Source organism: Pogoniulus pusillus, chromosome 30 (assembly GCF_015220805.1).
Source record: "Pogoniulus pusillus isolate bPogPus1 chromosome 30, bPogPus1.pri, whole genome shotgun sequence".
Classification (NCBI taxonomy): domain Eukaryota; kingdom Metazoa; phylum Chordata; class Aves; order Piciformes; family Lybiidae; genus Pogoniulus; species Pogoniulus pusillus.
Window position 1 is genome coordinate 11,532,313 of NC_087293.1, and position 14,853 is coordinate 11,547,165.

The following is a 14,853-nucleotide window of genomic DNA, read 5'->3' on the forward strand; positions in this document are numbered from 1 at the left end:
CTCACCTCCAGCTCCTGCTGCCAATCTCAGCAGGTTGTCCCCAATGCAAGTGGAAAGAAAATGAGATCTTACAGCTTTGGAAATGTCTGGGGAAACAAAAAGAGATGGAGGTGTCAGAGAAGAATCTATTGTAGCCTCTTCTCAGGTGACACCAAAAAGTAGTTCATTCTGTGCATGCAGGGAGAAATTCAACCCTGCTAATGGCAAACCCCAGGAACAACAGCACATTAAAGCCACAGGAATTCTGCCTGAGAAAGAAGTTCAGAGACAAGCAGTAAGTGAAGTAAGAAGCAGTTCTCTTTGCCAGAGCTTTGGCTTCATGTCCACTGACTCCTTCTCCTATTGGTTTTGCTCACCAAGAAGAAAATTATACTGGGCTGAGAGAAGGAATGAGGCTCTCCTTCAAGTGAGGGGAAGGACCTGATCTGAACTGATTTAAACCCACTGAGCACTTTGACCAAGTTACAAAACACCAATGGCATCAAGAGCTAAAAAGGAGAAAGCAGCTTAAGGAGTCCCAGCACACAGCAGAGACACAGCCAGAGGGAAGGGTCCTAAAATGAGTTTTCTTATCCCTAGGGGCTTCCAGCAGCAGAAAAATCACATTTAAGAGGTAGCATCACAGAGCTTTGCTTGCAAAGACCTCTGAGTGATGCCCCTGAAAAGGCAATTGCTTGTTGATTCTCCTGACTCCCAGGCTCTGTGCAAGCGATCTTAAACATGGTGAGAAAGGTTGTTGAGTGAGAGAGAGAGAGGCAAAACTGAAGTATCTTAGGCAAAATTCAACCACCTTCTTTAAAAATCTTTTTTTCCCCACTTAACCAAATGGTTTGGATTTTTCTGGATGAGTCTGAATCAACTCATGCATATTCCTGGCAATTCCATGAAGCACTGAACACGAAACTGGCAAAATGTCCTCAGTTCTCACTGAATTTGCTTCCTTTCAGCTTGCATATTCTCCTGAGTCCAAGGCAACCTGCAAAGGCCAGAAGCAGATTTCCCTCCACCCCTGGGATATCAAGCATGGTGTCTGAATCACAATGAGTGGAAAAACCCTTACAGAACACAGGAGCTGTCAGTTATTTTTCCTACCGATGTGAGCAATGCAACCTGCCAGCTTGGTAATCGCCACTCACAATGAAGCTGAGGAGCTAGGATACTTAAAATCATCATTTCCATGGCATCTGCCATCTAGAAGGGGTGAAAAGGAGAAAAAAAAAGAAACAAAAATCAGTCATTGCATGAAAAGTACATTCATAAAGCAGACAAGAAACCTGCGTGAGGTTAACTTGGGTTCCGCTCTGTGCCATTCCTGCTCTGGGAGTGAAACAAAACAGTCTGCAAGGCCTGGTGGAGGTACAGAGAGAAGGACCCCAAAAGGTGCATTTTGTGTGGTGGAGGCAGTGTAGAGGAGGACCCAAAAGGTGCATTTTGTGTTGTGGAGGCGGTGTAGAAGGGGACCCCAAAAGGTGCATTTTGTGTGGTGGAGGTACAGAGAGAAAGACCCCAAAAGGTGAATTTTGTGTGGTGGAGGTACAGAGAGTAGAGGAGGACCCCCAAAAGGTGCATTTTGTGTGGTGGAGGCACAGAGAGAAGGACCCCAAAAGGTGAATTTTGTGTGGTGGAGGTACAGAGAGTAGAGGAGGACCCCCAAAAGGTGCATTTTGTGTGGTGGAGGTACAGAGAGTAAAGGAGGATCCCAAAAGGTGCATTTTGTGTGGTGGAGGCACAGAGAGAAGGACCTCAAAAGGTGCATTTTGTGTGGTGGAGGCACAGAGTAGAGGAGGACCCCCAAAAGGTGCATTTTGTGTGGTGGAGGTACAGAGAGTAGAGGAGGATCCCAAAAGGTGCATTTTGTGTGGTGGAGGCACAGAGAGAAGGACCCCAAAAGGTGTATTTTGTGTGGTGGAGGAACAGAGTAGAGGAGGACCCCCCAAAAGGTGAATTTTGTGTGGTGGAGGTACAAAGAGTAGAGGAGGAGGACCCCCAAAAGGTGCATTTTGTGTTGTGGAGGCAGTGTAGAGGAGGACCCCAAAAAGTGCATTTTGTGTGGTGGAGGCAGTGTAGAGGAGGGCCCCAAAAGGTGCATTTTGTGTGGTGGAGGCAGAGAGTTTAGAGGAGGGCCCCAAAAGTTGCATTTTTAAACTCATTTCTGATTGCCATATTTAGTAACATTGGCAGAGAGCACTCAGAGCCAGAGCAAAAATCACCAGTGGGTGGATTCAAGGCTTGTCTGGTCACTTAGCCAGGTCCATTCCCTTCCAGGCTGAATTACAGGGATGAGTTCTCAGCTCCCTCACACACAGATTCAGTCAGACATGTTTATCCCTCAGAACTCATCCCTTTCCTCCCTTATCCATCACTTCTGGATTTGTGTCCAGATGGAATTGAGTGCACCTCCAGTAAGTCTGCAGATTGCACTAACTTGGGAGGCAGTGTTGATGTGCTGGAAGGTAGGAAGGCTCTGCAGAGGGAGCTGGCCAGGTTGGATGGGCTGCCCAGGGAGGTGGTGGAGTCACCGTCCCTGGAGGTGTTGAAGCAAAGCCTGGATGGGGCACTTAGTGCCATGGTCTGGTTGATTGGCCAGGGCTGGGTGCTAGGTTGGGCTGGATGAGCTTGGAGATCTCTTCCAACCTGGTTGATTCTATGACTCCATGATTCTAGGTTGGGCTGGATGAGCTTGGAGGTCTCTTCCAACCTGATGATTCTATGATTCCATGATTCTATGATTCTAGGTTGGGCTGGATGAGCTTGGAGGTCTCTTCCAACCTGGTTGATTCTATGATTCTATGGATCTGTGGGATGAGGTCAGTTGTATGAGTTTTAATAAAGCCAAGAGCTGGGTCCTGCACTTAGAATCATAGCATGGTTTAGGTTGGAAGGGACCTCAAAGCTCAGCCAGTTTCAACTCCCTGCCATAAGCAGGGACACCTCTCACTAGAACAGGTTGCTCAAGGCCTCATCCAACCTGGCCTTGAACACCTCCAGGGAGGTTGTGGAGCACAGAATCACCCAATGTGATCCAAGATGGCAATTCTCTGTTTGGAGACCTGTTGTTGAGAGAGAATGGCTCTGTTCTCTGAAATCACTCAGCTTCTCTAACTGGTGATCATGCAGTTGACCTTGACACAATTACTTGCCCATGCTAATCCAGTAATAATGGAGAGCTTCCACTGGAACTTTCCAAAGCCAATGGCTTCCACCGCATCTTCCACCATGAAAGTATCTAGAAAAGAAAAGAATTCCAGTGCAGAAGTTTCTTCTTTCCTGGTAAGATCCATCCCCTGAGACAGCATTTGCTGTGAATGCAATCACTTATTATCTGAGGTCTGAAATATCTAACAGAGAGCTGCTCTGCTTTCACACAGCCCCTGCTCAGGGAAATCTCTGTGTCCTTTGGGAACTGTGCTAAAGCCCCAACAATCCTAAATATTCCTCCAGGGTTTCATTCACAGATCACAGAATCACAGCACAGGAGAGGCTGGAAGTGACCTCTGGAGATCATCCAGTACAACTCCCTTGCCAAGGCAGGGTCACCTAGAGAAGGGCACACAGGAACACATCCAGGTAGGTCTGGAATGTCTCCAGAAATGGAGACTCCACCACCTCTCTGGGCAGCCTGCTCTAGGGCTCCAGAACCTTTAAATTCAAGTTCCTTCTCATGTTCAGATGAAACTTCTGATGTTCCACTTTGTGCCCATTACCTCTTGTTCTGTCACTGGGCACCACTGGAAAAAAAGCCTGCTGCCATCCTCCTGACACCCACCCTTGAAGTGTTGATCAGCACTGATCAGATCCCCCTCAGCCTGCTCTTTTCCAGCCTAAACAGTCTCAATTCCTCAGCCTTTACTCCTCACAGAGAAGCTCCAGTCCCTCAGCATCTCTGTAGCCCTTGGCTGTACCCTCTCCAGCAAGTCTTTGTCCTTGAACCAGCGAGCCCAGAACTCCCAGACCCGGACCCAGTACTCCAGATGTGGCCTCACCAGGGCAGAGTAAAGGAGCAGGAGGACCTCCCTTGACCTGCTGGCCACACTCTTCTTGATGCACACCAAAATGCCGCTGGCCTTCTCAGCCACAAGGTCACATTGCTGCCTCACACTCATCCTGCTGTCCACCAGGACTTCCAGGTTCTTATCCCCAGAGCTACTCCCCAAAAGATCCCCATAGTACCAGTGACTCCATCACATGGTCAACCTTTTACTAGTGAGAGTGATTTCACCAGCCTCTGAACTGCAGCTTCCTCTGGGGAGAGGTGCATGAGCTGCTCACCACAGCAAGCCCGTGCAAAGCATTGGGAACTGCAGATGAATCTTTTACTGCACAGAGAGTCAAACTGTAATTATTGGAATCAAGAATCTGTTCCAAGACACATATATCTTAAAGCATGCTCTTGTTCAAACTGCTGATGGTTCCTGTTTTCCCACACACTGCCATGACCTCATTACTTTGTTCTGTCTGAAGAAGCTGAGATAGCTCAGATTCCTTTGCTCGAGTGCAAAGTGAAATATGCAACCAGAAACTACATTTGGATATTCAAACTGTTGAAATGAATGTTCAGGCTCCAAGTTTGAACACTTCCCAGCAGTTGAAAAAGTGGATTTGGCACAGTAAAGCTTTGTCCCAGCTAGGAGTTGGACAAGAGTGAAGTGGGAGGTGGTCTTTTCTCCCTAATAATATGCAACAGGACAAGAGGACACGGCCTCAACCCACCAGGGAAAGGTTTATGTTGGACATTAGAAGAAGCTTCCTCCCTGAAAGGGTTCTAAAAGACTGGAACAGGCTCCCCAGGGAGGTGGTTGAATCCCCATCTCTGGAGCTGTTTCAAAGAGGCAAAGATGTGCTGCTGAGAGCCATGGTTCAGCACCAGCTTTGGTAGAGTTAGAAAATGCTTGGTCTGGATGATCTTAAAGAGTTTTTCCAACCAAAATGACTCTGTGATTCCTCACCAAGCAAAAGGCAAACACACAAACCAAAAGGAGATCAAACTAAAACTGAGCCAAGGAAGCAGAGATGTCACAGGAGCTCAGTTTGTGACTTCAACCCAGATATCTGAAGTGATGGCACCAAAGCTGCCACCTTTGGGTGCTGTGCCAACTGAAATTCTACAGATCTCTGCAGACCCTCACTGCTGTGGTTTGAGGAAATCAATGAGCTCACTCCATGCTCTCTTGGTTTGCTGGTGCAGCACTATGTTAATAAATAAGTCCCTGAGTAAAATACTCATCCCAGAAAAGGATGGATTAAGACAAAACCCACAACTTCTCTGATCTTCTAAAGTGGTGCTGCCTTCGGGGCAGCCAGCACCTCCCTGCCAGGGAATGGGATGGGATGGGATGTATGTTCAGCCTCTGCCTCCTGTCTTCTAGGCAAGGAGACCGGGACACCACGAAAGCTTCATGTTCAGCCCTGAACCTGAGCCACTGAGCCCCAGTAAATCTGGTGAGGTTTTAGGAGTTGTAAAGGGAACTAAGTCAAACCTCCTGTAAGAGACAGGTGGTGACAGCTCCTTAAAATGGGCTATTACTGATGCTATAAAAACAGCCACACAAAGCACCCCTCAGAGGCAACCAAATGTTGCCTTTCAGGTGGAACAATCTGCCTGTGTTACGGTTTCCTCCTTTCATCTGAGGATCTTTACCTCCTCTAAAGCTGATGTACTCAGCTCGGTTGCAACGTGAGGGCCATGTACTCAGCACTGCTCAGACCACACCTTGAGTACTGTGTCCAGTTCTGGACCCCTCAATTCAAGAAAGATGTTGAGGTGCTGGAACATGTCCAGAGAAGGGCAACAAAGCTGGTGAGGGGCCTGGAGCACAAATCCTATGAGGAGAGGTTGAGGGAGCTGGGCCTGTTTAGCCTGGAGAAGAGGAGGCTCAAGGGTGATCTTATTACTGTCTACAACTACCTGAAGGGGCATTGTAGCCAGGTGGGGGGTGGCCTCTTCTCCCAGGCAACCAGCAATAGAACAAGGGGACACAGTCTCAAGTTGTGCCAGGGTAGGTATAGGCTGGATATTAGGAAGAAGTTCTTCACAGAGAGAGTGATTTCCCATTGGAATGGGCTGCCCAGGGAGGTGGTGGAGGCACTGTCCCTGGGGGTCTTCAAGAAAAGCCTGGATGAGGCACTTAGTGCCATGGTGTAGTTGACTGGATAGGGCTGGGTGCTAGGTTGGACTGGATGATCTTGGAGGTCTCTTCCAACCTGCTTGATTCTATGATTCTAATAAGGCCACAACTCTCTCCTCATAGGAAAACCAAGAAGCCTACTCACCATCAGTTGGGTTGGCAAATTCTTTTGGCACTGCAGCTCCATCCTCGAGCTCGACAGGCTCTAGCTCTGTCCGAACACCCTCGATCTGGATCTCATGTTCTCCTGAGGTGCCATCTTCATCTGACCTCGAACTCTCCCCAGTGCGGCGAAACTTGACCACCCTGAGGAGACAGAAACAAGAAGCAAGGCTTTGCTGAGTCTCCTCCAGGTTGAAGCTGGGTTTGCTTGGCCTTGAAGCCCTCTTTGGTCAAACAACAGTCAGGTTTCTCCCCATCCTTCTGTCTCCATCTCACATGCACAGGGAATGCTGTGGCTTTGGTATCTATCCGATTTTAGATGTGGTTCATACAATCAGAGAATGGCTTAGGTTGGAAGGGACCTTAGAGATCATTTGCTCCAACTTCCCTGCCATGGCTAGAGACATCTCTCAACTAGACTTGGCTTCTCAAGGCCTTATCCAAGCTGGCTTTGAACACACCCAGAGGGGAGGCAGCCACAACCTCCCTGAGTAGTCTGTTCCAGAGTCTCACCACCCTTGTACTGAAAAACTCCTTCCTAAGCCCCAGACTAACCCTGCTCTCCCTCAGCTTAAAACCATTCTTCCTTGTCCTATTGCTGGACACCCTCATGAAAAATCCCTCTTCAGCTTTCCTGTAAACCTTCAGGTATTGGAAGGCAGCTCTAAGGTCCCCCTGGAGTCTTCTCTTCTGCAGGCTGAACAACCCCAGCTCCCTCAGCCTATCCTCATAGCAGAGGTGCTCTGGCCCTTGGAACTGTGGTTGAAACTGGCTTTGAAATAGCTACAGGGTGCCTTGCAACGTGAGGGAGTAATCATTCTGGTACAAAAAGGATGTCATTGGGCTAAGCAAAAACACACAGGTTACAAAAACGTGGTGACATGATTAATAGTTGTCATGATTCACATTTTCTTGAGTGCCATCACAAAGCACCTACAGGATAGCCAAAGGATTGGGCCCAGCCAGCACAGGTTTAGAAAGGACAGGTCCTGCCTGACCAACCTGAGCTCCTTTTATCATCAGGTTACCTGCCTGGGGAATGTGAGGCAGGATATGGATGGAGTCTACCTGGACTGCAGCAAAGCCTTTGACACTGTCAGCCACAAGCAGCTCCTGGCACAGCTGGCAGCTCATGACTTGAACAGATTCACTCTGATATGGGTCAAGAACTGGCTGCAGGGCACAGCCCAGAGAGTGGTGGTGAATGGTGCCACGTCCAGCTGGCAGCTGGCACTGGTGGTGTGCCCCAGGGATCAGTGCTAGGCACAGTCCTGTTCAGTATCTTTACTGATGATCTGGAGCAGGGGATTGAGTCCAGCAGCAGTAAGTTTGCAGATGACACCAAGCTAGGAGCAGCTGTGGAGCTGTTGGAGGGTAGGAGAGCCCTGCAGAGGGACCTGGCCAGGCTGGATGGGTAGGCAGAGGCCAAGGGGATGAGATTGTTGACCATTTTAATTCTACACTAAAGTTTAGCAGAAGACCTCTTGGACTTCAGTGTAATCCTTTGGTTTAAGGATTAGCAAACTCAAGTCTCAGCATTTTGGGCAACTGCAGCTGCAGAGCTGCCATGCATGTCTGGCATTCTAACAGGTGATCTGAAAGATTCCTCTTCTTGGGCAAGACCTCAGCTCTTGTTTTCTCTTACAAGTGCTGATGACACAAACAATACTTAAGAGACTGTGAAGGATAAATCTCCTGTAAATGGATTTTGGTCCAATGGTGGACAGGAGGATGGAGGAATGGACATCTTGGTCACCCATGGGCTTTGTTACAAAGCCAGAACATCCAGACCACGACCTGCCAGCCAGCCCAGCTCAGGATTTCACTCTGCTAGAAAGAGAAAGCAGAGGGATACAGAACATGAGCATTTTCCCCTCGCAGTCCTGGCACATCAATTATTTCCTTGAGCACGCCCCAGCTGGAGAATTTCAGTCACTGCTGATGTTCTGCCAGTAACCTGGAGAGAGGAATACAGTGACCACTCTAGGAGGCTGTCACTCCTCTGTAGGACAGCAGCTCTGCAGCCTGCTGGGATGGTCGAGGATGACTTTTTCTCAGGTAAATGGGGCATTCCAGCATCTCTCTGGGGCAAATATTCTTTGTAATGCTGCAGTGATTTTCTCACCTGAAGCTGGAAATGCAAAGCTTTCTCTGGCCTGTATGTCTTGGCAGACAAACAAGAGACTCACAAATTATGTTTTCTAAGACAACATTGGAAGATCTTAAATGGAACCCCCCAGAAAACTTCAGACTTCTTTGAAACAAGCAAGAAAATGATACTGAGTGCAGTGAAACTGAAGTTTATCTCCCATCCTCATCTGGGGTACGCTGAGATCTTTCAGGTACAAAAGAAGACAAACAAAACAATGAAGCTTGTTTGAAGTTAGGTTCAGGTTTAGTCAGACTGAGAAATTCAACTTGAAATGATCCTTGTTTTCCTTTAAATCTCAATCCAACTATCTTGGTCCTGAATTTGCTTTTCCTGACCTTATAGGGCAAAGAGGATGATTTATTAGTCTGGTGTTAAAATTGACACCAAAGATCTAATCCTCACATGACCTACAAAACACAGTCTGTCAGCAAACAGACACTGAAAGAATTTGTATGCCCACAGGATGAGGGTTTTTTTTGGCTACAAAGGGTAATGATGATCAAAGTATCACTCATATCTTATCTGCAAAAGCTTTTTACAAGCACCTGGTTTAATTACACAGGAAGGAAAGTTGAATTCTATATATATATATATATATATATTTCATTACTGAAACTTGAGCAGTCCCAAAGCCAAGTACAAAGTTCACTGCAGTACATGGAGACCTTCTCCTCAGATTTTCAGAGCTCTACAGTGCCATGATGAGAGGATGAAAATAATTCACACAACCTGTGCTAGGAACTTGTTGCTGCCCTAACAAACCACAGGGAAAACAAACATGCCAATAAAATCCTGGCTGCAAAGTGCCTGATGACAAATCTCCCGTGTTAGTGTTACTTATTTTGTAGTATTGAATCAGAGAATGGTTTAGGTTGGAAGGGAGCTCAAGGATCATCCAGTTCCAACCCCCTGCCATAGGCAGGGACACTTCCCACTGGAAGAGGTTGCTCAAGGCCTCATCCAACCTGGCCTTGAACACCTCCCTGGGCAACCTGTGCCAGTGTCTCACCACCCTCACTGTGAACAACTTCTTCCTAATATCCACTTTCAATCTCCCCCCTGCCACTTTAAACCCATTCCTCCTTGCCCTATCACTACAAGACCTTCTCAATAGTCCCTCCCCAGCCTTCCTGTAGGTCCCCTTCAGATCCTGGAAGGCCACTCCAAGGTCTCCTCAAAGCCTTCTCTTCTCCAGGCTGAAAAGCCCCAACTCTTGTAGCCTGTCCTCACAGCAGAGCTGCTGCAGCCCTCTGAGCATCCTCCTCTGGACTTACTCTAACAGTTCCATGTCCTTCTTGTGCTGGAGGCTCCAGAACTGTACTCAGTTGCTGAAGAAGACTTTCAGAACAGACTATCTGGGAGATGCTGTTTCCAGATGCTATATAAGGGCAGTGACTGCTCTGAAAATGGTAAATATTGCAGTGACAATCTGAGTAGAGAGCTCTCTGGCCACATTCCTCATCAGAGGCAATAAAAATACATATTTATCACTTAAGAACCTATGAAGCAAATTGACCCAAATGAAGCAAAACCACAAAGTGATCTTCACTGCTCCACGCTTGCAAAACCCTTTCCTGGTTGAGATGTCTGAGAGAGCTGCATTTGCTTGCAAGATCTCTCAGCAGTGAGTAAATCTAATTACACCTGCCCTGGGAAGTACTGGAGAGCATTTTTCTGTGTTTTGGTTTAAAGCAAAAGCAACAAAAAGATTGGGAGAGATGGCCCTAATGAAATCAAACCTTATTTGTTTTACTGATGAGCTGAATGCATCCCAGCTATGCATTTCAAACAGAGCTGGAGTTCATCTCCATCTCCCCAACTTATTAGACATGATCTGGGACAGTTTGCTCTGTCATTGACATCAGCTCATTAATATCTACATTCAGCTTTAAGCATTTTTCCCCCTGCCTTGCAGAGACAATGATTTACCAATAAATGTTTTGAAGCACCTGATAATGGAGCAGGAGGAGAAAAGCACTTGCTTGTCAAGGGAACGTTTTGCCAGCAGGAAAAGGAAAGGAAATCTGGATGCTAAAAGGCACATTTTTAACACAGAACCCCAAGGACCACATCCCCCAAGAACAGAGAGTCCCTGAGAACCAGCAGCAGTTTCCCTGTGCAGCAACGTTTGCTTCTCCAAACCGTGCAGCCAGCACACGGCAGTGACCCTGGCTGCAAACACAGCTCTGCTAGGAAAGGTTCTGAGCTGCAGTGGGTTCATGGCATGGAGGAGGACAATGCTGAGGAAGAGACTCAGAAAGATGCAGGGAAGATGCAGGGAAGATGATGAGGAATATGCTAGGAAGACGCTGAGGAAGATGCAGGGAAGATGATGAGGAATATGCCAGGAAGACGCTGAGGAAGATGCAGGGAAGATGATGAGGAAGATTGTAGGAATACGCTGAGGAAGATGCTGGGAAGATGATGAGGAAGATACTGGGAAGATGATGAGGAAGATGCTGAAGAAGATGCTGAAGAAGATGATGATGTGTAAAACACTGAGGAAGATGCTGAGGATGATGATGTGGAAAACACTGAGGAAGATGCTGAGGATGATGATGTGGAAAACACTGAGGAAGGTGCTGAGGAAGATGATGAGGAAGACACTGAGAAAGGTACTGAGGAAGATGATGAGGAAGATACTGGGAAGATGATGAGGAACATGAAGAAGATGCTGAAGATGATGATGATGTGTAAAACACTGAAGAAGATGCTGAGGATGATGATGTGGAAAACACTGAGGAAGGTGCTGAGGAAGACACAGAGAAAGGTACTGAGGAAGATGATGAGGAAGACACTGAGAAACATGCTGAGGAAGATGATGAGGAAGCTACTGGGAAGATGATGAGGATGATGCTGAAGAGGATGCTGAAGATGATGTGTAAAACACTGAGGAAGATGCTGAGGATGATGATGTGGAAAACACTGAGGAAGGTACTGAGGAAGATACTGAGTAACATGCTGAGGAAGATAATGAGGAACATGCTGAGGAGGATGATGAGGAACATGCTGAGGAAGACACCGAGGAAGGTGCTGGAGAGTACACTGAAGGAAGGTGCCGAGGAAGACAGCGTGGAAGATGATGAGGCACGCAGTGAGGAAGACGCTGCTGAAGACCCTGCCACGGAGGAAGGTGCCTCCTTCCCCAGCACAGCATCATTTACCACCGTGATGCACCTTGCCAGCGCCACAGCAATTGTCTCCTCTCCAGAAACACCTTTGGGCACTCACGGGGGTTTATTTCCCATCCCCTCGCCCTTCTTTACTCCTGCCCCCACCGGGTTCAGGCAGCCAAACGCCACCGGGCTGAATTTACGTAACGGGCGGCTGCCTGCATGCCCCCGGGCTGCAGAAGCAGGCGAAGGAAAATGGCCTGTGCCTGCTTCCCGGGGCCTACGGCACTTCCCCGCCGCCAAGCCCCGCAGCCAGCATCCGCGGCGCTCGGCCCCGCCGGCCCCGCTCCCTGCCCGACCTACTCACGGCAGCTGTCTGAGCTGGAATAAATCATCCTCCATTGCCGGGCTGCGTCCGCAGGAGCTGCGCTCATCGCTCTCGCATGGCGGGGACGCGGAGCGGCTGCGGGCGGGCGGGCGGCTGGACAGCTCCGGCGGCGGGAGCCGCTCGGCTGCGCTCCGCTCGGCTGCGCTCGGCAACGATCGGCTCGGCGCGGTTCGGCTCGGCTCGGCTCTCCTGGGCTCCACTTGGCTTGCCTGGGCTCGGCTCAGATTGGCTGGGCTCAGCGCTGCTCTGCTCGGCTTGGTTGGCTGGGTTTGGCTCAAGCTCAGCACAGCTTGGCTCGGCTCGGCTCAGATGGGTTCAGCTGCAATCGGCTCTAACCAGCTTAGCTCGGCTGGGCTGGGCTTGGGTCAGTTGGGTTTGACTCTGCTCGGCTCTACTTGGTCTGGCTGGGCTCAGCTTGACTCGGCTGGACCTGGCTGGGCTCGGTTCAGCTAGGTTTGGCTCAGCTGCAATTGGCTCTAACCTGTTTAGCTCAGCTGGGATTGGCTTGGTGCTGTTGGGTTCAACTCTGCTTGGCTCTACTTGGCTTGGCTGGGTTCAGCTTGACTTGGCTGGACCCAACTGGGCTCAGCTCAGCTAGGCTTGGCACAGCTTGGTTTGACCCAGTTTTGCTATGCTCGACTCAGCTTGGCTTGGCTGGACTCAGATGGGCTCAGCTCATCTCGGCTGAGCTTTCTATGCTCACCTTAGCCTGTCTGGACTCAGCTCAGCTAGGCTCAGATCAGCTGAGCTCCACTCAGCCTGGTTCAGTTAAGTTTGGCTCCACTCACCTAGGCCAGCCACAGCTCAGCCCAGTTCCACTTAGCTCGGTTTGGCTAAGGTTCATCCCAGCTTGCTTCAGTTAGGCTCACTGCATCTCAGTTCAGTTAGGCTTGGCTTGGCACAGCTCAGCTCAGCTTAGTTTGGCTTGCTTTAGCTTAGTTAGGCTCAGCCTGGCACTGCTAGGCTGAGGTCTTCAGCTCTGAAACCGCTCTAGAGATGTGGACTCCATCACTGCCCTGGGCAGCCTGGGCCAGGCCTTGACAACCCTTCTGGAGGCAAAATTGTTCCTCACGTCCAACCTAAACCTTCCCTGGGGCAACCTGAGGCTGTTTCTTCTTGTCCTGTTGCTTCTTCCTTGGGAAAAGAGACCAACCCTCACCTGGCTCCAGCCTCCTTGCAGGGAGCAATGAAGTCTCCCCTCAGCCTCCTTTTCTCCAGGCCAAACAACCCCAGTTCTCTCAAGCAATTGAATACCACGCTACAAGTGCAACAAAACCCAGTTTTAATTGCAGTTGAAGATGACAGATCCAAGAATTCTGCTCTGTTTCAGTGAGTATAAAATGCTGTAGCTAAAATCAGCACAACAGGAAGAATTATTGCACTGAAGCAGCCAGAGAAGGCAGCCACTGTGGGGCTGTATCAGTCCTGGCAGAGCAGCCTGCTGGAATCCTAGAATCATACAACTGTTTCAGTTGGAAAAGACCTCAAAGACCATCTACATCCAACACTCCAACCTGGAATGGGGCTTCAGGGCGATTTGTATCCACAAAACATTGAGTTCACAGGGATTCTGGGTGGCTTCTCCAAAAATCTTGCTAGAAAACAGCAGTTTCAAGCAGAGTTTTGCACAAGCAACATCTTTCTTTTCAGAACACAGCAGCTTTTCATCTACCAAATATGCTCCAACTGCCCAGTAAGTTAATGGTGGGAGATGGAGTCCTCCAAGCACAGTGGTCTTCTTGAGTCTTCATCTATGTAACACAGAGCAGCCAGCCATGAGAATGGGATGTTGCAGATGCAGACTGCAGCTGGCAGGGCAACTCCATTTCTTCACATCCTTCTTCTCTTCTGTCACTCTCCTGCTTTCCCTCAGCATCTTGCTGTCTACTCTCCAGATGCTGTGCTCTTAACAGCAGCCTCCTGGCACACGTGGAGCAATGTTGGGTGGACAGGGACTTGTCCAGACAGACACATAAAGGCTGCACCATACACGTTGCTAACAAAGCTCATTACAACTGATCAGGAGAGCTCTGAAGCCTGCCCCATACCCACGATCAGCAGCTGCCATCTCCAGGTGCTCTCAAAAGCTGCATGTGTCAGTCAGTCTGCTCCCAAATGCCTCATCTTCTAGCAAAGACATGGAATATTTCTTGCTCTAAACACTCTCTGAAGTGCAACACTTAAAACAAAAAGCTAACAACACGAGGTGGAGAGCAAAGAAAGTCAGAGCCTCAGACACTAGGTACAGAAGAGTGACAAGGCAGCACAGAGGAGCCTCAGAGCCAATGTGTGCTGTGGGGCAGCGAGGGCTGTTCTAGCTCTGTGGGGCTTGGATGGCTTCATAGGCTCAGTGAACCATGTTGGCTGGAAAAGATAATTAAGTTCAAATCCAACCCATAACCCAGTACTGCCAGGACATCATTGAACTATGTCACTAAAACACAGGTCTTACAAGGGATCTCCTCCAAGGAGATGAAAAGCTCAACATGAGACAGCAGTGTGCACATGCAGCCCAGACAGCTGTGTGCTGGGCTGCAGCAAGAGCAGTGTGGGCAGCAGGGCAAGGGAGGGGATGCTCCTTTGCTCTGCTCTTGTCAGTCCCCACCTGGAGTACTGGGTACAGTTCTGGAGCCCTCAACACAAGAAGGACATGGAACTGTTAGAGCAAGTCCAGAGGAGGATGCTCAGAGGGCTGCAGCAGCTCTGCAATGAGCACAGGCTAGAAGAGTTGGGGCTCTGCAGCCTGAAGAGGCTTTGAGGACACCTTGGAGTGGCCTTCAGGTATCTGAAAGAGACCTACAGGAAGGCTGGGGAGGAACTACTGACAAGGTCTTGGGATGACAGGAGGAGGAGGAATAGGTTTAAAGTGGCAGAGGGGAGACTGAAACTGCATGTTAGGAAAGGGTTCTTTGC

At 49.0% G+C, this 14,853-nt stretch overlaps 1 protein-coding gene across 2 annotated transcripts in view; it reads right to left on the reverse strand.

The window, feature by feature from the left end:
* The window catches only part of SVOP (SV2 related protein), a 29,349-nt gene extending 17,024 nt beyond the window's left edge, over positions 1 to 12,325 (reverse strand). Inside the window, exons 1-4 of one of the 2 annotated variants that reach the window (XM_064168428.1) lie at positions 11,920 to 12,325; positions 6,271 to 6,431; positions 3,141 to 3,226; positions 1,093 to 1,191 (exon numbers count right to left, since the gene is read on the reverse strand). In XM_064168428.1, coding sequence (XP_064024498.1) covers positions 1,093 to 1,191; positions 3,141 to 3,226; positions 6,271 to 6,431; positions 11,920 to 11,954 — 381 coding nt within the window. In that variant the 5' untranslated portion in view covers positions 11,955 to 12,325. Of the gene's footprint in view, positions 1 to 1,092; positions 1,192 to 3,140; positions 3,227 to 6,270; positions 6,432 to 11,915 lie in introns of both variants that reach the window. The other variant, XM_064168426.1, reaches the window with a different exon arrangement.
* Between the last annotated feature and the right edge of the window lie 2,528 nt (positions 12,326 to 14,853).